This window comes from Trachurus japonicus, chromosome 1 (genome assembly GCF_045865225.1).
Source record: "Trachurus japonicus isolate A0001 chromosome 1, Traja_1.0".
NCBI lineage: Eukaryota > Metazoa > Chordata > Actinopteri > Carangiformes > Carangidae > Trachurus > Trachurus japonicus.
Window position 1 is genome coordinate 38925113 of NC_140907.1, and position 25241 is coordinate 38950353.

The window sequence follows — 25241 nt, forward strand, 5'->3', positions numbered from 1 at the left end:
GAGACAACAACTATTTCAAACGTCCTTCATTTATGACATCACAGTCAGTGATTCAAGTTCTGAGTGAAGATCAATCAGGTTCAGTTGTGGATCAAAGATCTCAGATCTACAACAGTAACAGTCAGTGAACTGACCCCAGAGTCTCCAGTCTACAGTCTGGACTCTCCAGAAAACCACTCAGATCCTTCACTGCTGAATCCTGCAGGTTGTTGAAGCCCAGGTCCAGTTCTCTCAGGTGGGAGGGGTTGGACTTCAGAGCTGAGCCCAGAGAAGAACAGCTGATCTCTGACAAACTGCACCTCCACAATCTGAATGAAGAATAAAAGCAGTGAGTTGAGGACAAAGCTCCTTGTTGACAGCGTTCAGTGTCTCATCATCTGTTCAGAGCTGAAGAAGCTTCAGAAAGAACAAGTTTAGAAAATCAAAGTCCAACAGCTGAAGCAACAGGAAGCAGGTGAAACAGTCACATAGAGAGAAAACAGCTCATTAATATTCATGAGAAGCTGCTGCTGCTTCAACACAGACGCAGTGACTCCGCCTCTTCACCTGCTCCACCTGTGGCTCCATCCATACAAACTGACTTCACACATTGAACCTGCTCCAACTTCTTCAAAGAGCTGAAACCAGCACACACACAACTTGTTATTATGGGATGTTGGGCTGCAGGCAAAAAAATCTGTTCACCCATTAAAATCACTTTTCACTTGAATAATCCTGGACTCATAAAAGCTGAGGTTGATGTTTAACACTCCTGTGTCTGACACAACCAGATGTGTTCAGGTGAGTTCAGGTGTAGAGCTGCTGGTGTCACCTGAACAAAGAGCCAACTGCTTTTTATTCTACACATGATGAAATAAAATAAAATAAATGAATGAATGATGAACATTAATGTTTGTATCAATGCAGCAGGTCAGAGGAACAATTTACAGCTTCAGTTCTCTGAGAATCTCATTCAGATCCAAACAAATAGAAACTGTCAGTGAAATATCTCTGACTGAATCAAATCCAGTGGAGTCAGGACCCTGTGGATCCAGACTGAATCCATCCAGCAGATCCATGGCAACACCAGCTCTAATGACATGTTGGCTTTGAATATTTCACTACAAACATCACAGAGCCTCAGGAAGGAGGAGGAGCCACCAGCTATTGATTATAGATCAGTGATTGTCTGACACATTAGAGGTGTTTCTGTAGTGGAGGTGAAATGTGAAGAGAAACAGTGACTGGACTAAAAGCACAGAAGAAGAAAACAGACGTCACCATGACGACCCTCAGTGTGGATCAGTCTAATATCAGCCTCATGTCTGCAGCTCAGTGTCAACACAACTTTCACATCACATTCATCTGAGCACAGAAATAAAACAGAGTCTGACCTCAGAGTCTCCAGTCTACAGTCTGGACTCTCCAGAAAACCACTCAGATCCTTCAGGTCTGAATCCTGCAGCTTGTTGTTGTCCAGGTCCAGTTCTCTCAGGTGGGAGGGGTTGGACTTCAGAGCTGAGCCCAGAGAAGAACAGCTGATCTCTGACAAGCTGCAGTTCTTCAATCTGAATAAAGAATAAAAGAAGTACAACATTAATTCTTGGTCCTGGTCAGAGGTGGGTAGAAACACGCTACATTTACTCCGTTACATTTACTTGGGTAACTTTTTGGATAAACTGTACTTGTAAGAGTAGTTTTAATGCAGCGTACGTTTTACTTTTACTTGAGTATAATTGTGAAGAAGAAGCGGTACTTTTACTCCGTTACATCCGCTACTTTTTATCGATCCAGTGCACAATCTGTTTGTTTAGGGTAACACACACAAAGAGTTTATGACAGTTCATAGACGTCTGTATGCATATGTAAGTTATTGTGGCTGACTTTGCTTTACTTTGTTACTTTGTAAAGATTTCATTTCTTGTCTCGGTTGTTAAGTGTTGTTCTTTGACAATATCTGAATTTGTTCTTTGCTGTTTTATATTTTTGTGTAGTTGCTTACTTTCATGCGCTGATTATTTAACAAATTAAATGTTACTCAGCAGCAGTTCCTCAGTACTGGAGAAGTATTTTCACCAAGTATTTTCTTACTCTTACTCAAGTAAATATTTGGATGACTATTTTTTACTTTTACTTGAGTAATATTATTATAAAGTAACAATACTCTTACTTGAGTAAAATTTTTGGCTACTCTCTACCCACAACTAAAACTACACACGTTCAACTGAACACAGACCTGTTGACAAACCCCACCCACCCACATCTGATGTGATGGCTTCAGACCAGTCAGTCTTTATCTGAGTCAAACACTCTGACTTTAAGATCAGATTCAGATCATCTCTGTTAACAAAATGAAGACTGGTCTAACACTACAGAGCAGTCTAACATGTGTTTGTGACAACGCCCTCTGAAGGTTGAAGTGAAGTGAACAGACAATTATTGATGAGGACTGAGTGAAATGAGCTGAAAGTGAAGAGTCATTGTCAGTGTGAGAGAAGAACAACTGGAAACATGAGACAACAACTATTTCAAACGTCCTTCATTCATGACATCAAAGTCAATGATTCAAGTTCTGAGTGAAGATCAATCAGGTTCAGTTGTGGATCAAAGATCTCAGATCTACAACAGTAACAGTCAGTGAACTGACCCCAGAGTCTCCAGTCTACAGTCTGGACTCTCCAGAAAACCACTCAGATCCTTCAGGTCTGAATCCTGCAGCTTGTTCCAGCCCAGGTCCAGGTTTCTCAGGTGGGAGGGGTTGGACTTCAGAGCTGAGCCCAGAGAAGAACAGCTGATCTCTGACAAACTGCAGTAGAACAATCTGAATAAAGAATAAAAGAAGTACAACATTCATTCTTGGTCCTGGTCAGAGGTGGGTAGAAACACGCTACATTAACTTTGAGTAGTTTTAATGCAGCGTACTTTTTACTTTAACTTGAGTATAATTGTGAAGAAGAAGCGGTACTTTTACTCCGTTACATTGAGCTACATTCTGCTGGCTACTCGCTACTTTTTATCGATCCAATCCACACACACACACACACACAAAGAGTTTATGACAGTTCATAGACCTCTGTATGCATATGTAAGTTATTGTGGCTGACTTTGCTTTACTTTGTTACTGGATTTAATTTGTCTTAGTTGTCACTGTAAGTTTTGTTCTTTGACAATATCTGAATTTGTTCATTGCTGTTTTATATTTCTGTTTATTACACGGCTCTATTGAATGCTGCTCTCTGATTGGTCCATCGCTGCGTTCTGCGTTATTTCTGTATAATGACCATCGTCAAGTTTAACAGACCGTTGCTAGGGACGCCGCTCTGATCAGAGGAGCATAGAAAAGAGAAATTATGCAGGATATTTACCTTTTATCGTCATTAACAGCTTCGGACTATTAGTGATGTTAGATAAACGACTTGTAACTTGTTACAAGGAGAGTGGAGGCTCCTTCCACATCACTGCTGGAAACCAAACCTGCGATCAGAGCCTCTGACCCGGTGTCACAGCTCTCCTCTCGTCTCAGTGGCACCGCGACTCCGCGACAAACGCACCCCGTAAACAGTAAAGTTAATCTCTTGTTTGTGACAGATACGACTACACACAATACACACACCGTAACACGTGTATGGTAATCTATCGATCCACTGATTGATTATCAAAGGCTTCAAATGCACGACCAGGAGGAGGCTCAGCAAAACAGCGGAAGTGACCTGTCTTGCAGTTGCTCTAAATGATGCAATTATAAATCGATGAAAGTCGTATTTTGATCAACATTATGTTTCAAATTAATTACTTCACTTGTAAACCGTGTAATAAGCGGGTTAATGTATAGTTGGTCGGGTGTTATGGAGAAAACCCCTTCCATACATGTTCCATACAACCTGTTTATTTCTCTGTAACAACCTCCGAACTATAGCTACATTATCACTTACGTAGGCTATTTGATTACGTTCATGTGCTGATTATTTAACAAATTACAGGTTACTCAGCAGCAGTTACTCAGTACTGGAGTAGTTTTTTCACCAAGTACTTTCTTACTCTTACTCAAGTAAATATTTGGATGACTACTTTTTACTTTTACTTGAGTTATATTATTATAAAGGTAACCTTAAGTAAATGTTTTAGCTACTCTACCCACCTCTGGTCCTGGTCTCAGGAAACTAAAACTACACACATTCAACTGAACACAAACCTGTTGACAAACCCCACCCACCCACATCTGATGTGATGGCTTCAGACCAGTCAGTCTTTATCTGAGTCAAACACTCTGACTTTAAGATCAGATTCACATCATCTCTGAAGAATCATTGTCAGTGAGAGAGAAGAACAACTGGAAACATGAGACAACAACTATTTCAAACGTCCTTCATTCATGACATCAAAGTCAGTGATTCAAGTTCTGAGTGAAGATCAATCAGGTTCAGTTGTGGATCAAAGATCTCAGATCTACAACAGTAACAGTCAGTGAACTGACCTCAGAGTCTCCAGTCTACAGTCTGGACTCTCCAGAAAACCACTCAGATCCTTCACTCCTGAATCCTGCAGCTTGTTGTTGGTCAGGTCCAGGAGTCTCAGGTGGGAGGGGTTGGACTTCAGAGCTGAGCCCAGAGAAGAACAGCTGATCTCTGACAACCTGCAGTTCTCCAATCTGAATAAAGAATAAAAGCAGTGAGTTGAGGACAAAGCTCCTTGTTGACAGCGTTCAGTGTCTCATCATCTGTTCAGAGCTGAAGAAGCTTCAGAAAGAACAAGTTTAGAAAATGAAAGTCAAACATCTGAAGCAACAGGAAGCAAGTTAAACAGTCACATAGAGAGAAAACAGCTCATTAATATTCATGAGAAGCTGCTGCTGCTTCAACACAGACGCAGTGACTCCGCCTCTTCACCTGTCAGCTCCACCTGTGGCTCCATCCAGACAAACTCATGTTGTGCAGCCACATTGATCAGAGATTTACTGACGATGCTCAAGTTTTAAAAAGACAACAAACATGTGAGGCTGAACTCTGTTGCCATGACAACAAACATGTGAGGCTGAACTCTGTTGCCATGACAACAAACATGTGTTTCTATCACATGTTTGTTGTCATGGCAACAGAGTTCAGCCTCACATGTTGAATGAAGCAGCTGATGAAGCTCAGAGACAGAAAAACCTGCTGGCTGACTTCACACATAGACCATTTCTATGTTTATAAACATTGATGACGTATGTTGTGGGCGGGGCTTCACTGGTGGCAGAACGTGACAGCTGATCTGGTGTCAACAGTGGAAAGCCGGCATCAAGAGCGATCAAATCAGAGGAAGATGGATCATACAGAGGCCTTCTCTGATTATTTTAATGTTTTGTCAACAGAAAACAGGTTGTCATACCTGAGTAGGCTAATTTAACGATTAGCAACGGAGTGTGTTGTGTGTTACGGACCGACGTAGGCTACTGCCTAGGGACACAAAACGCTGCGTGGACGATCATCAACAAGTCCATCAACTACGGTATACCAGCAAACTGTAGCCTACTTGTATGGCTGTATATTACAGTTTATTTAACGGATCCATGTCTGTTATTTCTGTATTAGTCAGACCGTTGTTAGGCTATATATCACAGACCGTTGCTAGGGACACCGCTCATGACCCGATGTGTGTAAAAATGAATGAATGAATGTCAAAATAAATGAATAAGAGGGTGAACGTGTACACGTGTTAACGTTTACACTGAATGAAACAGTAAATGTTTAATAAAAATCCCTAAACGATGCACGCAATATCTACATATATTTTATACACTGACTGATAAGAGTATTTTTTCCGTCGAAAAAAGTTGTAAAGGACGGGTCGTCTTATATTCGGGGTCTAGATATTGTAGCCTACATGTGCAAATCAGCAGGTGACACCAAACAACGTCTGCCCAAGCAAGTCAGAGCTTTTATTTCTCTCACACTCACACACCAGTGACCTAGAGATGGAGCCATCTGAGGGGACGCGCGTGTGTTGCCGCTTCTCCACTACACAGTTACAGCTCGGCTCTACTCGACTCGGTTTAGGTCCTAGTTTAAATCACAGCTGAGTTCTTTATAGTTCCTCCTCAGCAGTCGTTGTATCACCCCAATTTCCACCGGGTCCGTCAGCGTGGCGGTCACCACTGATCACTCCTCTAATCAGCATTTCACCGGTCTCGCCGCGGCACGACTCTCTTTTTTCTCTCCTTTCGTCAGCTCCAAACTCACTGTTCTGCACCGTGATTACGAAAATTAAATAAAATTCACCCTCTAATGTGGCTCATCATCACAGCTTAGGGTCGTGCTGCAGCCAAGCAGCTGCGCTGCTTTTTAAAGTTGAGCTGTATGTCAGGACCTATGGTCAGGACGTGTATTTGTTGCTTACTTCCGGTATTTTTCTGCCACCAGTACGTCACTGTGACGTCTACGCCAAAGTGGTCTATTGAACCTGCTCCAACTTCTTCAAAGAGCTGAAACCAGCACACACAACTTGTTATTTTGGGGTGTTGGGCTGCAGGCAAAAAAATCTGTTAACCCATTAAAATCACTTTTCACTTGAATAATCCAGTATGGACTCATAAAAGCTGAGGTTGATGTTTAACACTCCTGTGTCTGACACAACCAGACGTGTTCAGGTGAGTTCAGGTGTAGAGCTGCTGGTGTCACCTGAACAAAGAGCCAACTGCTTTTTATTCTACACATGATGAAATACAATAAATTAATGATGAACATTAATGTTTGTAATAATGCAGCAGGTCAGAGGAACAATTTACAGCTTCAGTTCTCTGAGAATCTCATTCATATCCAAACAAATAGAAACTGTCAGTGAAATATCTCTGACTGAATCAAATCCAATAGAGTCAGGACCCTGTGGATCCAAACTGAATCCATCCAGCAGATCCATGGCAACACCAGCTCTAATGACATGTTGGCTTTGAATATTTCACTACATCACAGAGCCATCACCATGACAACCCTCAGTGTGGATCAGTCTAATATCAGCCTCATGTCTGCAGCTCAGTGTCAACACAACTTTCACATCACATTCATCTGAGCACAGAAATAAAACAGAGTCTGACCTCAGAGTCTCCAGTCTACAGTCTGGACTCTCCAGAAAACCACTCAGATCCTTCAGGTCTGAATCCTGCAGCTTGTTGTTGCCCAGGTACAGGTGTCTCAGGTGGGAGGGGTTGGACTTCAGAGCTGAGCCCAGAGAAGAACAGCTGATCTCTGACAACCTGCAGTTCTCCAATCTGAATAAAGAATAAAAGCAGTGAGTTGAGGACAAAGCTCCTTGTTGACAGCGTTCAGTGTCTCATCATCTGTTCAGAGCTGAAGAAGCTTCAGAAAGAACAAGTTTAGAAAATCAAAGTCCAACATCTGAAGCAACAGGAAGCAGGTTAAACAGTCACATAGAGAGAAAACAGCTCATTAATATTCATGAGAAGCTGCTGCTGCTTCAACACAGACGCAGTGACTCCGCCTCTTCACCTGTCAGCTCCACCTGTGGCTCCATCCAGACAAACTCATGTTGAGCAGCCACATTGATCAGAGATTTACTGATGATGCTCAAGTTTTCAAAGACAACAAACATGTGAGGCTGAACTCTGTTGCCATGACAACAAACATGTGATAGAAACACATGTTGAATGAAGCAGCTGATGAAGCTCAGAGACAGAAAAACCTGCTGACTGACTTCACACATTGAACCTGCTCCAACTTCTTCAAAGAGCTGAAACCAGCACACACACAACTTGTTATTATGGGATGTTTGGGCTGGAGGAAAAACGTCTGTTCACCCATTAATATCACTTTTCACATGAATAATCCAGTATGGACTCATAAAAGCTGAGGTTGATGTTTAACACTCCTGTGCAGGGCTGTACAGTGCGACATATATGTATACGTGCACGTGGGGAGGACGAGAGGGGAGGGGAGGGGGGTTCAGAGCCCAAACGAGACTGTGGCAGGACACCTCTGCCTCTGTTTCACTTTATGTTGCTGGTAACTAATGTGGTTGTAAATGTTGTAGGCTAAAGTTAAATTATTTTGTTTGCACTAATTCAAGGGGCAGAGTTTTAAGAGACATTTTAGCATTTATATTTTATAAGATATATTTTTTGTAAGAACCACAATTAATATAGATATTTCAGTGAATAACTAATTGTTCCTAGCATTTGTTAGATAACTTTCTTTGCCCAATAAATTAAAATCATGTTGGAACTATTAATGTCTCCTCCCTTGCAGCCAGATTCTCACCTACTTTTAACCTCAGACTGTCACAACGATGTAGCTATCAGATGTCAGACTGCCTCATTCTTTCAGTTTTAACTGAAGACATAATTGATTTTCCCAATGATCAACGTATACCGAACCGAACCAAAAACCGTGACCACAAAACCGTGAACCGAACTGAACCGTGGATTTTGTGAATCGTTCCACCCCTAGTAAATATGTCACGCCTGTTATGTAAAAGTGAGTTGTTTAAAGTGATGCTTAAAGCAGATATCAGTGGAATGTTTTTGTTAATATAAGTCCTAAATAGTCCTATTTTCCGTCAGCAATCACTTACATGAAGTATTTCAGCCTAAACACGAGTCTCTCCGTCACTCTGCTCTGCTGTAACCCGAGGGGAAAATTTTCCTTGTGGGATACAAGTGTTATCCAATGAGGGGAGAGAACGGCATGAAGGGCTGTGTGTGCAGCCAAGGGATGCGCGTGAATGTGGTGACGTAGCACGAGGACCAATTGATGCCTGACAAGGGCGGGGGCTGCTAACTCATGGTGCGTTCAAGGAAACTCGTACTTTGTGTTTTTCCTTCCTGTGAAGTCATACCAGTTCGATCTGGTACGAGTTCACGGGTCGGAAGTTACGAGTGGCCGTTATAGGGAACTTTCACAGACAACAGGACGGTAAAAACACGAGCTACGGGTTACCTGGAACGCTACCAAGTCGTAGTTGTGACTTGAAGCTGTAACTTACGGTTTCAAAAGCCTGCCTTGAACACAGCATTAGCCGAAACGGCCGTGCCGCTGTTATCTGCTTTAAGTCACTTTAAACAACGATGTTTAAAGTGATGTTTAAAGATGCTTCTTCTGTATCTGAAAACATTTCGAGTTCTTATTCTATAATTGTATTACATTATGTATATGAATTACACTTGCTGATGTTACTGTGTAAGTGATGAGCTGCATTAATTGTCCTCTGTAGAGGTGGCGGGCATTTTTAGGGTGTGCTACAACTCTCTGGTCCTGTGCTAAAAAAATGTCAGCCTCTGTAGCACTGGTGCTATGTGCTGAAAAAGTTAACGTACAGCCCTGCTGTGTCTGACACAACCAGATGTGTTCAGGTGAGTTCAGGTGTAGAGCTGCTGGTGTCACCTGAACAAAGAGCCAACTGGTTTTTATTCTACACATGATGAAATAAAATAAAATAAATGAATGGTGAACATTAATGTTTGTAACAATGCAGCAGGTCAGAGGAACAATTTACAGCTTCAGTTCTCTGAGAATCTCATTCATATCCAAACAAATAGAAACTGTCAGTGAAATATCTCTGACTGAATCAAATCCAATGGAGTCAGGACCCTGTGGATCCAAACTGAATCCATCCAGCAGATCCATGGCAACACCAGCTCTAATGACATGTTGGCTTTGAATATTTCACTACATCACGGAGCCTCAGGAAGGAGGAGGAGCCACCAGCTATTGATTATAGATCAGTGATTGTCTGACACATTAGAGGTGTTTCTGTAGTGGAGGTGAAATGTGAAGAGAAACAGACTGGACTAAAAGCAGAGAAGAAGAAAACAGACGTCACCATGACGACCCTCAGTGTGGATCAGTCTAATATCAGCCTCATGTCTGCAGCTCAGTGTCAACACAACTTTCACATCACATTCATCTGAGCACAGAAATAAAACAGAGTCTGACCTCAGAGTCTCCAGTCTACAGTCTGGACTCTCCAGAAAACCACTCAGATCCTTCAGGTCTGAATCCTGCAGCTTGTTGTCGTCCAGGTCCAGGTGTCTCAGGTGGGAGGGGTTGGACTTCAGAGCTGAGCCCAGAGAAGAACAGCTGATCTCTGACAAACTGCAGCCCTTCAATCTGAATAAAGAATAAAAGAAGTACAACATTAATTCTTGGTCCTGGTCAGAGGTGGGTAGAAACATGCTACATTTACTCTGTTACATTTACTTGGGTAACTTTTTGGATAAACTGTACTTGTAAGAGTAGTTTTAATGCAGCGTACGTTTTACTTTTACTTGAGTATAATTGTGAAGAAGAAGCGGTACTTTTACTCCGTTACATTGAGCTACATTCTGCTTGCTACTCGCTACTTTCTATCGATCCAATGCGCAATCTGTTTGTTTAGGGTAACACACACAAAGAGTTTATGACAGTTCATAGACGTCTGTATGCATATGTAAGTTATTGTGGTTGACTTTGCTTTACTTTGTTACTTTGTAAAGATTTCATTTCTTGTCTCGGTTGTTAAGTGTTGTTCTTTGACAATATCTGATCTTGTTCTTTGCTGTTTTATATTTTTGTGTAGTTGATTATGTTCATGCGCTGATTATTTAACAAATAAAAGGTTACTCAGCAGTAGTTTTTTCACCAAGTACTTTCTTACTCTTACTCAAGTAAATAATTGGATGACTACTTTTTACTCTTACTTGAGTAATATTATTATAAAGTAACAATACTCTTACTTGAGTAAATGTTGTGGCTACTCTACCCACCTCTGGTCCTGGTCTCAGGAAACTACAACTACACACATTCAACTGAACACAAACCTGTTGACAAACCCCACCCACCCACATCTGATGTGATGGCTTCAGACCAGTCAGTCTTTATCTAAGTCAAACGCTCTGACTTTAAGATCAGATTCAGATCATCTCTGTGAACAAAATGAAGACTGGTCTAACACTACAGAGCAGTCTAACATGTGTTTGTGACAGCGCCCCCTGGAGGTTGAAGTGAAGTGAACAGACATTATTGATGAGGACTGAGTGAAATGAGCTGAAAGTGAAGAATCATTGTCAGTGAGAGAGAAGAACAACTGGAAACATGAGACAACTATTTCAAACGTCCTTCAGAGGTGGCAAGTAACGAAGTACAAATACTTCGTTACTGTACTTAAGTAGATTTTTCAGGTATCTGTACTTGAGTATTTATTTTTCTGACGACTTTTTACTTTTACTCCCTACATTTATACGCAAAAATACCTACTTTCTACTCCTTACATTGTAAACACAAGCTCGTTACTTTTTTTTTGACACGACGTAAAAGCACCGGTAAAAGACGTGACGAACTAGAGAGGGAAAGAGGGAGAAGAAGAGGGAGGGAGGAGGGAGGGGGGCGGTAGAGAGAGAACAGAGTTACCAACTTGTAGCCTACTGTAGCAGCGACATGGAGCCAGCTTGCATGGAGGAAGGAAGCGATGGTGGTCGGACCCTCCGACGGGGAGCACTGTAGGCTACAATCAGCGCGATATAGCGCATTTACCATTTACGAGCGGCAAAGCGCAACCTGTCCATGTGCCCGTGTGTGTGTGTGTGCGGCGCGTACATGCGGTGCGACCTATGGGTGCGACCGCACGCGAGAGAGACGGCAGGTGGACTGACTGGCAGAGATGAGAGGTGATGAAACGCTGTTTAAATTTTTCTTCTTATTATTATTATTTTGTGAGAGTCTGTGGCGGGCCGAACGTTGGGAAACATCTGGTCAGTTCAATCTTGATTATTCTGTCTGAACTTTTTTTGTTTAACAAAATTATCAAATGATGTAGGTTTCATTTACTGCAAAAAATCATTTTTACTTTTTACTTTTACTGTACTTTCTTACTTTTACTTGAGTAAAGGAGTTGAATCAGTACTTCTACTTTTATCAGAGCATTTTTTTACACATGTATCTGTACTTCTACTTAAGTACAAAATATGAGTACTTTTGCCACCTCTGACGTCCTTAATTCATGACATCAAAGTCAATGATTCAAGTTCTGAGTGAAGATCAATCAGGTTCAGTTGCAGATCTACAACAGTAACAGTCAGTGAACTGACCTCAGAGTCTCCAGTCTACAGTCTGGACTCTCCAGAAAACCACTCAGATCCTTCACTCCTGAATCCTGCAGCTTGTTGTTGCCCAGGTCCAGGTGTCTCAGGTGGGAGGGGTTGGACTTCAGAGCTGAGCCCAGAGAAGAACAGCTGGTCTCTGACAAACTGCAGTTCTCCAATCTGAATAAAGAATAAAAGCAGTGAGTTGAGGACAAAGCTCCTTGTTGACAGTGTTCAATGTCTCATCATCTGTTAAGAGCTGAAGAAGCTTCAGAAAGAACAATAATTCGAAAATTAAAGTCCCAACAGCTGAAGCAACAGGAAGCAGGTTAAACAGTTACTTGGGCCCCGTCCACACAAATCCGTTTTTTAAAAATCCGGATAAATACTTTACCGGATCGTCCACATGAATATGGCGTTTTCAGGGGGTGAAAACGGTATTTTTTGAAAATGGGTCCCAGAGTGGGAAAATTTGAAAACGCTGCCCCAGCGTTTTCGTCTGGACGGCCAATACGGACTTTTTCTGAAACGATGATGTCATGCCCCCCGCCGCTCTACCTGTAACCTGAGACACACACACGTGTCAGAGTAAATATGACCATCAGTGATGATTAAACAGGCGCGATGCCTGTTTAATCATCACTGATGGTCATATTTACTCTGACACGACTCCCTGTCAACATTTAATCCCATGTTTGAGTTTGAATACAGCGGGGGACTTCTTCTTCTATTGAATTTCAGCGGGGACTTCCCGTCTTCTTCTCTGTCTTAAGTGTTTATGTGTGTGGCAGCGCTACAGCGCCACACACGCTCCACCCGCTCCACACAGGCCTGGCCTATGTACTACAGTGTTTTGGGTCGTTTTCACTGGATCCGTGTGGACGCAGATATTTCTGAAAATGATGCCGTGTTTACGGAGATTTTTTTCAAAACGATTAGAAAAAAAAGATCGGATTCAGTGAAGCCGCGTATTCGTCTGGACGGGGCCTTGGAGAGAAAACAGCTCATTAATATTCATGAGAAGCTGTTGCTGCTTCAACACAGACGCAGTGACTCCGCCTCTTCACCTGTCAGCTCCACCTGTGGCTCCATCCATACAAACTCATGTTGTGCAGCCACATTGATCAGAGAGGTATTCCAGAAACTCAGAGTAAGTGAATCCTGAGATGAGGAAAACTCTGGGTTTTCTGTTCCAGATTGAGAGGTAATTTAAACTCTGTCTCAGTCACCATGGTAACTGACTCAGTGAGCCTAACCTGCTCTCTGGCAGGTTTAGGCTATTTGAAGAAACCCTGAGTCGCACATCAAATATCAGGCAACACGTCACCGCTGACGTTCTCTCAGATCTGAACTATCCTCTTCCTTTTTATCACTTTGCAGGTTAATCATTCACCTTCCAGCAGCCAGAACAAGATAAACTCACATTTTATTTGTCTTTCTTTCATTCCTACAGATAGCTGCAAAAGTAACAATCATAGGCATGTAGGATATATATTTTTTCCAACAAAGCAAATTCAAAGTTTGTGTAATTTGCATTGAGGATAACATTAAACACCCATGGGGGCACGCCAACAGATGCGCATTTCTCCGTGCCGCGCCTCGGCCCCTCAGCTGTGTGTCTGTGTATCATGTGTAGCCCGTATGTGTGTGTAGCCTGTGTGAATGTGTGTATTAATCTCTCGCGCGCTCTGTGATGAATAACTAACTCTGTGTGATGAATAACACAAACCGCTGCAGAGCGCGAGCCTGGCACAGAGGTGCGCGCCCTGGCGCATCTGACACAATCGGTTAACGACACCGAAAGGAGGCTATTTAGCGTCCGACGTCTATGCAGGGCCGTTGCTAGGAATTCTGGGCCCCCTTAAAGAATACTAAAGTGGGCCCCTCCCCCTAACTTTTCCTTTTTTTTTTTCTTAGACTACATATGTATTATCGTTTTTTATTTAGCCTTCTTTGTTTTGATGCTAATGCAGCATTACACTGCAAAAACTCAAGTATCTTAGCATTTCTAGTCAAAACAAATCTCATTATACTTAAAGTAAGACACATCATATTAAAAGTAGCTTGTTTTTAGACACTTTTTACTCCTTTCAAGCAGATTTTCACTTGGAATAAGTAGAATAAATCTGATAGTGGAGCAAGTTTTTCTTCCTTATTACAAGCACAAAAAACATGCTTTCACTGGCAGATTTTTCTATTTATTGTGAATTTAAGTGAAAATGATCTAAAAACAAGTTAATTTTTAGGTGATGAGTCTTATTTTAAGTGGAAAGAGATTAGTTTTGACTAGAAATGAGACATTTGGACAGGAAATAAGACAAATATTCTTGGAAAGATGTTGAGTTTTTACAGTGTACTATGAGACTGCAGTGAAGTTAGTTTTAAGTTGGATATTTGACAGACATTCGCTCCTTCTCAATACATTAAAAATTCATAGAAAATATAAGATGTGTTCAAATACAATAAAAACAGGTTTGTGTCATAGAGGAGGCTTAGCTCTACCATCCTGTGTTGATTTTGAGTCAACAGGTCACATGACCTGGGAGTTATTGAGCTATAATGCTCATATTTACTGTATAAAATACATAAAAAATTCATATAAAATATTACATTCGTTTAAATGCAATAAAAACAGGTGTTAGCTCTACCATCCTGTGTTGATTTTGAGTCAACAGGTCACATGACCTGAGAGTTATTGAGCTATAATGCTCATATTTACAGTATAAAATATATTAAAAAGTTTAAATGCAATAAAAACAGGTGTGTCTCATAGAGGAGGCTTGTGATCCTCATGACACACACCTGTTTTTATTGCATTTGAACACATCTTATATTTTATATGGATTTTTAATGTATTGAGAAGCGAGTGAGTGAGCGAATGTCTGTCAAATATCCAACTTAAAACTAACTTCACTGCGGTTACTATGAGTATTAGGCTGCTAGCTAAATACTTACTTTCACTGGCAGATTTTTCTATTTATTGTGAATTTAAGTGAAAATGATCTAAAAACAAGTTAATTTTTAGGTAATGAGTCTTATTTTAAGTGGAAAGAGATTAGTTTTGACTAGAAATGAGACATTTGGACAAGAAATAAGACAAATATTCTTGGAAAGATGTTGAGTTTTTACAGTGTACTATGAGTATTAGTCAGGGTCTTACGCAGAATAAATCAGTCATACAAAGATTAGACTACTGGGGTTTTTTTATGGGCCCCACTGGGCGCTGGGCCCCTAGAGTTATCATCACCTTTCTGCCCTATACAACGGCCCTGCGTCTATGTTAAGCACACGTTCTTATTGATATTGTAGGGTCCGGCCGATGTAACTACAACAACATAACACAAACTTATCTGACAACTCTCACTTCTTCCTCTGCTCCACCTCACTCACTCACCTACACACAGACACACAGACACACACACACACACACACACACACACCCCCCAGCCCCTCAGTTTCTCATCCAACCATACCCTACCTGCCCACATACACATTCACAGTCAGTCAGAAATCACGGAACTTAAACATCATAACAACAACAATTATTTATTAATAATGAGCGATGAGTCCCATGATATGCGCACCAGTGTTTGTTTGTAGAGCCCGGTTTAGGTGTGCACGCGTCGGGGGGGGGTTTATAATACATAATACACGCCCAACCCCCCCCCCGACGCGCGCGCACCCACGGGCAAAAACATAAATCGGCACCCATGATGGTAACATACTCTGTGAACCAGGTTTTCTTCAACTAACCCTGAGTTTCTACTCTTAATCTATTTTTCTGAAGCTTGCTGAATGAAAGCAGCGGCTGAGGATTATTATGAATATTTGATCATTCCTTGATGAGTATTTGTTTGATCGTTCCCGTTTTTCTGCGTCATCAGTTTATCTGAACAGCCGTCACATGGCTCATATGACACATCGTGGACACACGCAGTTCAGAGCAAATTGCACTTTTTTCTGTCTTTCTCTCTTTTTTCCATAAGGTAGGTTATCAATAGGGCCTAATCAATGTAGTATGAAGAGACTCGATCCACAATAAATTTATTTCCAGGTGTGACTGATACATAGACTACATGCACAACCCTGTCAGTGTCATGTTATAAAAAAAAATGGACTGGTCCAGCCGGAGTCTACAAAAAAAGGGCAAAGCAGACTGTTCTTTCTCAGTCTGTTGTGGAAAGTGCACTTTTCTTTTGTGTGGTGTGTTGGGGGACCAGAGCCCGTACCTCTGACCAAAACTGCCTGAACAAGCTGATCAAAAAGTCCAGCTCCACCAGTGGCATCTCTCTGGACTGTGTGGAGCAGGTTATTCATGTGAGGATGAAAGAATAAAAGATGTAGATAAATTCATTGATAATCAATCAGATGAGTTATGATTAATGATCAGTGTAGGAGCCATTTAGCTTTTATTTTGGTGTTCTGTTGGTGGCAGGGTTTTATTGTTGTAACTAGGGCTGACCCAAAAAAATCAAAGCTTCGAAGCTTTGTTCGTTGCCATGGTAATCGTTCATGAAGTCCGTGATCGATTGTTTTTTTTCTTCTTCCTTTTTTCCTTTTTGACACAGGTTGTCATCGGCAATTGCTACTTTAAAATGAGTAGGCGACTTGGCATCCTGGAAACCTGCCTGATTTTGGAGATATGCAGTGTTTGTTTGCCATTACTTTCCGCGGTTTGACTCGTCAGCGCGGAGCAGCTGGAGCTCGTCACCATGGCCATAGTGGGTTGTCGTCAGCACAGCTGCGGGAGTTGCCTGCCGTCACGTAGCTATTGGGGCTACAGGTCGTCAGCGGAGCAGCTGGAACTCATCACCGGTCGTCACCGTAGCTATTGGGGCTACGCCACTATGGAGCTGTGGGAGAGCTGGATGTCACCGTGGCTATTGGGGCCGCACAGACTGTGAAAGATGTGTGTTTTGACTGTTTGATTTAATGTCATGGCTCCTCCTGGTAGCCTATATATGTTTTTGAAATTGTTCTGTCTTCTGCCAGAAGCAATTTAGGGGCTGGTATATGGGAGCCATTTTAGCTTTTATTTTGGTGTTCTGTTAGTGGCAGGGTTTTATTGTTGTAACCTCCGTGCACCGGAAGTGGCGTCACGCACTTCGGTTCACGGGGGTGATTTAAACTGAGGACAATTAGCGCCAGGTGTTCCTGGTCGAAGGCAAACAGTTTTTGACCGTGTTGATGTGTCGTTTTGTGTCCTGCCTCCACTACAAAAGAGGTATTTGTTGTTAATAAATGTTGTTTTTACTATTGAAACCTCGGTTTGGGCACTAATTATTTGACCACACATGCATGTGTCCGAACACCATAGACCAGCCACCGTGACGGAAAGAAGGCAATACAATCAGTGTTTAAATAAGAAGTTGGACTTCGTCCTTCTGTTATTGGGCCTCAAAGAGCCCTGAGCTCTATCAGAGCATTTCATCCACATGTCAGATCTACAGTGGAAGGAAACTAATTTCTTTTTGAACATTAAATCCTGTAAATCTGTTTGAACAGACACCACAAATGAAACAATCAACAGTGAAAATGGACACAACAGGTTCTGTTCTCAAGAACCAGCTGGAAATAAACTGGAACCTTAGAAATCTTTGGTTTTTCCAGAAATCTCAAATCTCCTGTCGTTCATCATCATCATCACTAATGTGACTTCAGCTTGGTGAAATATTTGTTGGAGACAGATGAAGCTTCTGTCATGTTCAAATCAGCAGCAGAAGATCTGTGAGTTTGATCATCATCAAGTTTATGATTTGAAGATAAAATATAGATTTTAAAATGATAGAACTTCTGTCCATCACAAACACTATGACTGGTCTCAACTCAGGGCTGGCCCTAGCATTTTGGTGGCCCTAAACAAGATTTTTGTTTGTGGCCCACTCTAAGCGCAAACACCAAATCACATACACTGCTTAAAACTGAATACAGACAGAGCGGAAGATTAGACATAAAACACTTGAGTATTGCTACATCTGTCTATCAAATATAAGTACACTGAGGCCAATTTGTCCTAGAACACTGTATAAAGAAATAAAAAAATGTCAAATCCCTTGTGAAAACACTCCTTCAGTCATGAGAACAAACTGTTTTGGTGCTTGAAATAGGATATGAATACAGTAATAGATACGTGTAGAAAACAAGTCTAAAATTACATTTTGTAAAATCACTTTTTGAGCATAAATGTTGTCATTCTGGCATTCTATGTTCACCAAATGTCTCAAATGTGAGATGAAAGAGGCTGAATATTGACTTCAAAGCTTCATCAGATTTTTTAAAATGAGAAATTAGCTTTTTTTCCCCCTTCAAACAAAAATATTTACTAAATAAACGCACAATTTACATTGTTCATATAATGTGTGTTGTCACTGTGTCTGTGCTGTGTGAAAGGTAAAAAAAAAAAAAAAGTGTAAGAGCTCCACAGGTCTGTATACAGAGCTGGAGCTGAGTTTAAGTCTGAACTTTCTCATATATAGATTTTTTTTTAAAATAATGATGCTCATCAGATGAGTCAAAACTTTCAGCATCTGAAGCACCGTCATCACCGCTTCTCTCTCTCTCCTAATATAACGATTCTGCGGGTTTGAAGCTTTGAAGTTTGAACCGTTGTTTTAATTGACAGGTTCGGTCCCCTCTGCCGTCTCTCTCCATGCCAGCCGCTGTAGGTAAACCATGGAGCTAACACTGTGATAGGAAGGACCTTAGTGATCCCAGAGTGCCAATTGGTTGGCCGAAGTTGACTGGCAGGCGATTCAACCAATCACGTATGCTCATTGCTCAAGTTGACGGACAACAGATTCAACCAATTACGCACAGTGAGAGGGGGCGATACGTGCACCATGCTCTGTTATTGGCTCTCAAACCCTGGCTGTGAATAACATGGTTGTCGAGGGTGGGTGTTATTTGAAAGAGGAGAGCCGTCCCTCGGTCACAGGAGCAGTTAAACGGCGTAAAATGACCGAAATATAAACAAACCGCGCCGGTAAGCGCGCCGACCTCAGTGTTAAAATGACTTGAATTGAACCCCAGTACCTTCTGATCATGTGGCCCCACCTGATCAGAAGGTACTGGCCCTGTCTCAACTTCCTCTTGTAGTAATAACACTGAGTCCTTTCTCTTCTCCAGTTATTTGTTTAAATCCTCAACCAATGAACAATTGAAAATTCAAACATTTGAGCTGAATACAGAAAAAAACCTACGACAGCCAAACTGACCTCAAAATCTTCAGTCTACAGTTTGGACTCTCCAGTCCAGCACACAGAACCTTCACTCCTGAATCCCGCAGGTTCCAGTTGTAGCTCAGGTCCAGTTCTGTCAGGTGGGAGGGGTTGGACTTCAGAGCTGAGGCCACAATTTCACAGTGAGTCTCTGAGAGTCGACAGGAACACAATCTGTGATAAGAGGAAAAATAAAATCTGTTCAAATAAAAATCTGATTTAAAGAGCAACTGCTCAAAACAAATACATTTGGGTATGAAGTAGTGTTGTTGATTGATTCTGGTCCAACTCTTGACATTTTAGTAAAAATATTTCAATTTGGTGTATTTTGTAGTAAAAATGTAAGAGTGACTGCCCTCTATGGGTTGAAACACGACTATTACAATTGATTTTTCTATTGGCTGAGATGGAGGCCGCTGATGTTTTGGAGGCTGCTTTCGTCACCGGCCCCCAGCTCCCCGACCAATCAGCACCGGCTGCTGCCTGCGGCTAACGGCTCTGCTGCGGCTAACGGCTGCTAGCAGCTGGCTGGATGAGAATCGTTAGCGGCTCTGCTCCGCCCGGCACGGCCGCGGAGACGGTAGCCGGCGGATCGGCTGTAGATGCACTGTGTCACGGCTCCGGCGTCCGGATTGGAGAGTACTCCTAGAGCCCCGCCCATAATCAAGGCACTTTTTGAATTTCCAGCTTAGAGCACGTCATCCAAAACTGAGGGGTTTTGTTGCTCTTTAAATATTGGTGAAAATACAGTTGGTGCATATGATGGTGCAACATGGTGATGTGATGGTTCAACTTCTCTCACTGGGATGATCCTCATGACTTGATTTGGTTGGCCCTTTTTAAAATAGAGTCTATTTCCTCATGAAGGAGCTCTGAGGCTTCCTCTTCTTCAATTATATTCAACAACAACATCCAATGATATCGCTAATGAAAAACTGTTTATCTGAACTTGACTAAACTACTGATCTGATCCACTGATCAATAACTATAAAGATATGTCTGGACTCACCGAGCCTTCCTGCAGTTCCTCACAGCTGGGATCAGTCTCTGTCGTCCCTCCTCTGATGTGTTGTACTTCTCCAGGTCCAACTCATCCAGAACCTGCTCTGACATCTGCAGCATGTAGGCCAGAGCTGAACACTGGATCTCTGAGAGTTTCTCTTCTGATCTGTTCTCTGACTTCAGGAACTGTTGGATCTCCTGATGAACTGACTGGTCCTTCATCTCCGTCAGACAGTGGAAGATGGTGATGCTTCTGTCAGGAGAGATTCCATCACTTTTCATCTTCTTCAGGTTGTTGATGGTTCTCTGGATGGTTTCTGGACTGTTGTCTGTCTGACCCAGCAGACCTCCTAACAGCTTCTGGTTGGACTCCAGAGAGAGGCCATGAAGGAAGCGAACAAACAGGTCCAGGTGACCATTTCTACTTCTGAGGGATTTCTCCATGGCTCTCTCCAGGAAGACATCCAGGGTTAAATCAACATCTTGTTCTTCCAGTGAGTCATCCAGAGTAAAATCAACATCTTGTTGGTCCAGGAAGTTCTCCAGGACCTGTGTGTTCCTGTTGGTGAAACAGTGGAACATGTAGACTGCAGCCAGAAACTCCTGAACACTCAGATGAACAAAGCAGTAGACTGTTTTCTGGAAGATCACACTCTCTCTTTTGAAGATCTCAGTACAGAGTCCTGAGTTCACCAAGGCCTCTGTGACATCCAGACCACACTGCTCCAGGTCTTCTTGGTAGAACATGATGTTTCCTTTCTCCAGCTGTTCAAACGCCAGCCTCCCCAGCTTCAGAAGAACTTCCCTGTCGGCCTCCGTCAGCTCCTGTGGACTCGTCTCATGTCCTTCACCGTACTTGATCTTCTTCCTCTTTGTCTGGACCAGCAGGAAGTGTGAGAACAGGTCAGTGGTGGTCTTGGGCAGCTCTCCTCTCTGGTCTGTGGTCAACATGTGCTCCAGAACTGTAGCACTGATCCAGCAGAAGACTGGGACTTGACACATGATGTGGAGGGTCCTGGACGTCTTGATGTGTGAGATGATTCTTCTGGACAGATCTTCATCACTGGACCTCCTCCTGAAGTACTCCTCCATCTGGGCGTCAGTGAAGCCTCGGATCTCTGTTACCCTGTCGACACATGTAGGAGGGATCTGATTGGCTGCTGCAGGTCTGGAGGTGATCCAGACCAGAGCCGAGGGAAGCAGATTCCCCTGGATGAGGTTTGTCAGCAGCACGTTGACTGATGACGTCTGTGTGACATCAGACACAACCTCCCTGTTGTTGAAGTCCAGTGACAGTCGGCTTTCATCCAGGCCGTCAAAGATGAAGAGAAGTTTACAGACAGCCAGCTGCTCTGCTGTGACCTTCTGTAATGTTGGATGGAAAACATGGAGCAGCCTGAGAAAACTCAACCGCTGATCTCTGATCAGGTTCAGCTCCCTGAACGAAAGAGGAACCAGCAGACTGACATCTTGGTTCTCCAAGCCCTCGGCCCAGTCCAGAGTGAACTTCTGCACCGATAAGGTTTTCCCAACGCCAGCGACGCCGTTGGTCAGAACCACTCTGATTGGTCTCTGTTGGACAGGTGAGACCTCGTCTCTCCATTGGACAGGTGAATATTTAGATAGTTTGACAAAGAAGTAGTAAAAGATGTTTTGTCCCCGTTGGATAGGTAAATATTTAGATAACATGTATCTCAGTTTGACAAAGAAGTAGTAAAATATGTTTTGTCCCCGTTGGATAGGTAAATATTTAGATAACGTGTATCTCAGTTTGACGAAGAAGTAGTAAAAGATGTTGTCTCTCTGTTGGACACGCAAGTCCTTAAAGATGTCTTGGCACTTGATTGTAGTCTCATGGAGCGTCTTCTTCTTGGACGTTGTCTCCAGCTGTCTCACCTCATGTTGGGTATTAACCTCTTCACTCTGTCCCTCTGTGATGTAAAACTCAATGTAGATCCTGTTGAGGAGGGTTCCACTTCCTGTTCCCTCAGCTCCTTCAGTCACTCGTTCACATCTGCTCCTCAGACTGATCCTATGTTGATTTAAAACCTTGTGAAGACGGCGATCTGCTCAGAGACAAAAAGCAGAGTCAGACTGAAGACAGAGAGTCTGACAATCTGATCAGATTATTTTCATCAGCTACAGAAAAACTACAGACAACAAAGAGAAGGTTTGAATCATCATCTTAAAGTGACAGTTAAACATTTTGGCAAATTGGCCCATTGCCATAATCCCTATAGTCATAGCAGTAGGTTTGTTACCTTTAATTGTCGGTGCAAGCTATTTTTAGAACGGCGGAGCAGAGCCGCGAGCTGCTCAGAGCTACGCTACGCGGGCTAATGGGATTTCTTGGTTTCCCTCATCAAACTCATCAAATACACAATCCAACAACTCCACAACGCTCTGGTGGACAAGTTGTGACCTGCACATTCACCACGCTATGAGATAATAACAGAGTCTTACGAGACAGAGTTGTTTTAGAGGTAAAACCATGCAAAACCGTTGATGCGCGTTGCCTTCAGGGACAGTTTTTCATCAAGCAGTCTCTGCATTTACCTCTAAAACAACTCTGTCTGGTAACGTTGTGTTATTATCTCATAGCGTGGTGAATGTCCACAAGAGCGTTTTGGAGTTGTTGGATTGTGTATTTGATGAGTTTGATGAGGGAAACCAAGAAATCCCACTCTGAGCAGCTCGCGACTCTGCTCGGCCGTTCTAAAAATAGCTTTCACCGACAATTAAAGGTAACGAACCTACTGCTATGACTATAGGGATTATGGCAATGGGCCAAATTGACAAAATGTTGAACTATCCCTTTAAATGTCAGTGCTGTGTGATAGAACAATGACTCTGCAGAAAACAACAGGTCCTGATTTCACTAATGACCACATCAGCAGACAGATGTTCCGTCTCACTTTGTACACAGCTGCTCTGATTGGCTGTCTGCAGCTCACCTCTGGTTCTGGGTCTTTGTCCACACTGGGGACAGGAGGGGGGTCCTGAAGAACCAGACTGGTCCCAGTCTGAGGTGAAGCACTGTCTGCAGAACCAGTGTCCACAGCTGGTGGAGACTGGATCCTTCAGGACGTCCTGACAGAGACCACAGCAGGACAGCTGCTGGTCCACAGAGACACCACTCCTCTTCTCTCTGTGAAGACATTTCTGGATCAACAACATGTCACAGCCACAGCTCCACATCTGTGCTCTGATTGGTTGTCCACCTCAAGAGGGCGGGGCTTCAGTAACAAGAGGAGCAGAGAGAGAGAAAGTAGAGGAAGACAAGTGTAGAAAGACGAGCTGAATGAAAACCTGGTCATGAACTGGTCTGGTTTCTAATTAAATTTTGACTGTAGCAGCTGAGGCTGAGCTTAAAGCCACTGAGGGGATGCGATAGGGGCTAACAGCTGACTGTTGTGTGTAGTGAAATACAACTTCTGTTTGTCCTTTTACTGGAATATTTCAATGCTCACAGTTAAAACTCTCCATCAGCTGATTGTAGCAGTGTCTGAATCCATCTATGGAAACCAGTGGCGTAGATGACGTAGGGTTGGTGGGTTTTGTAAACCCATGGGCCCTTCTTGTGGTGAAATCCTGCGGCCCCCCCACACACTGCCGAGGATTTTTATTTTTTTTATTTTTTTTGGTTTAAATCAGGGGCGGGCTGGTCATAGGGAGGTTCGGGACGCGGTTGACCGCGGCTGCCTTCTGTCGCAGCGGCAGGTAGCACAGAGTGTAACATCAGACTGGGTCACTGCATTATGTTGCATATTAAGGGGGGATACGAGCGGGCGCGGCCCCTCCCAATTTGAGCTGATCCATGCGTCTATTACATCAAATTAAACAGCAGAAGCTGGTCTACAACGTGTAAAAACCATGTTTCTATGACCCAAACACAGCCCAAACACTACTCAAATAAACAACTAGACATCAAACTTCATGAAGCACCTGTGTGTGGACCCAGTCGCCACATTTCTGGCCCCTATATACTACTGTGCATTATGCAAAACAGTACACAGCTGCCGCTCAAGGGCTACAAAGATTGGAACGTTACATAGCAACGCGGCTGCACAGCAGCAGGCAGAGAGAGAAGACAACAGCCAGCAAAGTCCAGCACACACAGACACTGCTTGACCAAAACATGGTTGTACATTTCCTCTTACCTTTGCTGTTTTGCCGTGAAAAGTTTGTTTTATGGGTAAATCCCATAGACCAGGGGTGCTCATTACGATTGGGTCGATCGCGTGATGAAGAACAAAAAAAAAAGTAGGCTAGGCCTATAAAAACACAGTTGTCTGGACAGCAGGCATTTTTCTCACAACCGACCTCAAAAGCGAGGGCAGGTCCGCCGCATCATCGGGTGAGTCACACTCTCCGCCCGTTGTCTTTGTTGTCACTTTGTTGCCGCTCCACAGAGCGCACATGGCTACTTAATTATGCACGTGAAAAAAAAAAAAGTGTTTTTTTTTTTTCCTCACGTGTGTCTACGTGCGGTGCGCACGCACGCGAGAGTGGCGGCAGGTTGAGAGGGTCCGTGTACCTTTTGTCAGTTTGATATTCCGTTTTAATAAAAAAACGGGAAAACGGAAATACCGTGGTTTTTTCCTTTTTTCCTTTTCAAACAAAAAACAATAAATGAAAAAACAGAGTCGTTTTTCCGTTTTTGGTTTTCTGAATCAAAAACGAAAAACGAGAAAACCACAGTCAAATAACGGCCCGAATTTGGTTTTTGTAAATTCATTTGTTCGTTTTTCGTTTCATGTTTATCAATATAACGGCGGGCAGAACGGAAGCGGAAGTGACACGTAATAACTTCAAAATAAAAGCATGCTTATTTTCATCCAGACTACCGTTCTCTTTATACACTCATTTTTACAGATTATGCTCAACACATATAGCCTACATGTATTTCAGTGAACTAAAGTATAGTTGTAGATGCCGTGTGTGTGTGTGTGTGTGTGTGTGTGTGTGTGTTGGGTGGGGGGGGGGGGGGGTCAGGT

At 42.8% G+C, this 25241-nt stretch overlaps 1 protein-coding gene across 7 annotated transcripts in view; it reads right to left on the reverse strand.

Moving 5' to 3' along the window:
- LOC146992569 (uncharacterized) overlaps positions 1–25241 on the reverse strand; it is a 251635-nt gene that overhangs the window by 5181 nt on the left and 221213 nt on the right. For all 7 annotated transcript variants that reach the window (XM_085787863.1, XM_085787874.1, XM_085787854.1 and 4 more), the window contains 4 exons: positions 12032–12205; positions 4454–4627; positions 1374–1547; positions 135–308 (listed from right to left, as the gene is read on the reverse strand). In XM_085787863.1, coding sequence (XP_085643989.1) covers positions 135–308; positions 1374–1547; positions 4454–4627; positions 12032–12205 — 696 coding nt within the window. The remainder of the gene's footprint in view (positions 1–134; positions 309–1373; positions 1548–4453; positions 4628–12031; positions 12206–25241) is intronic.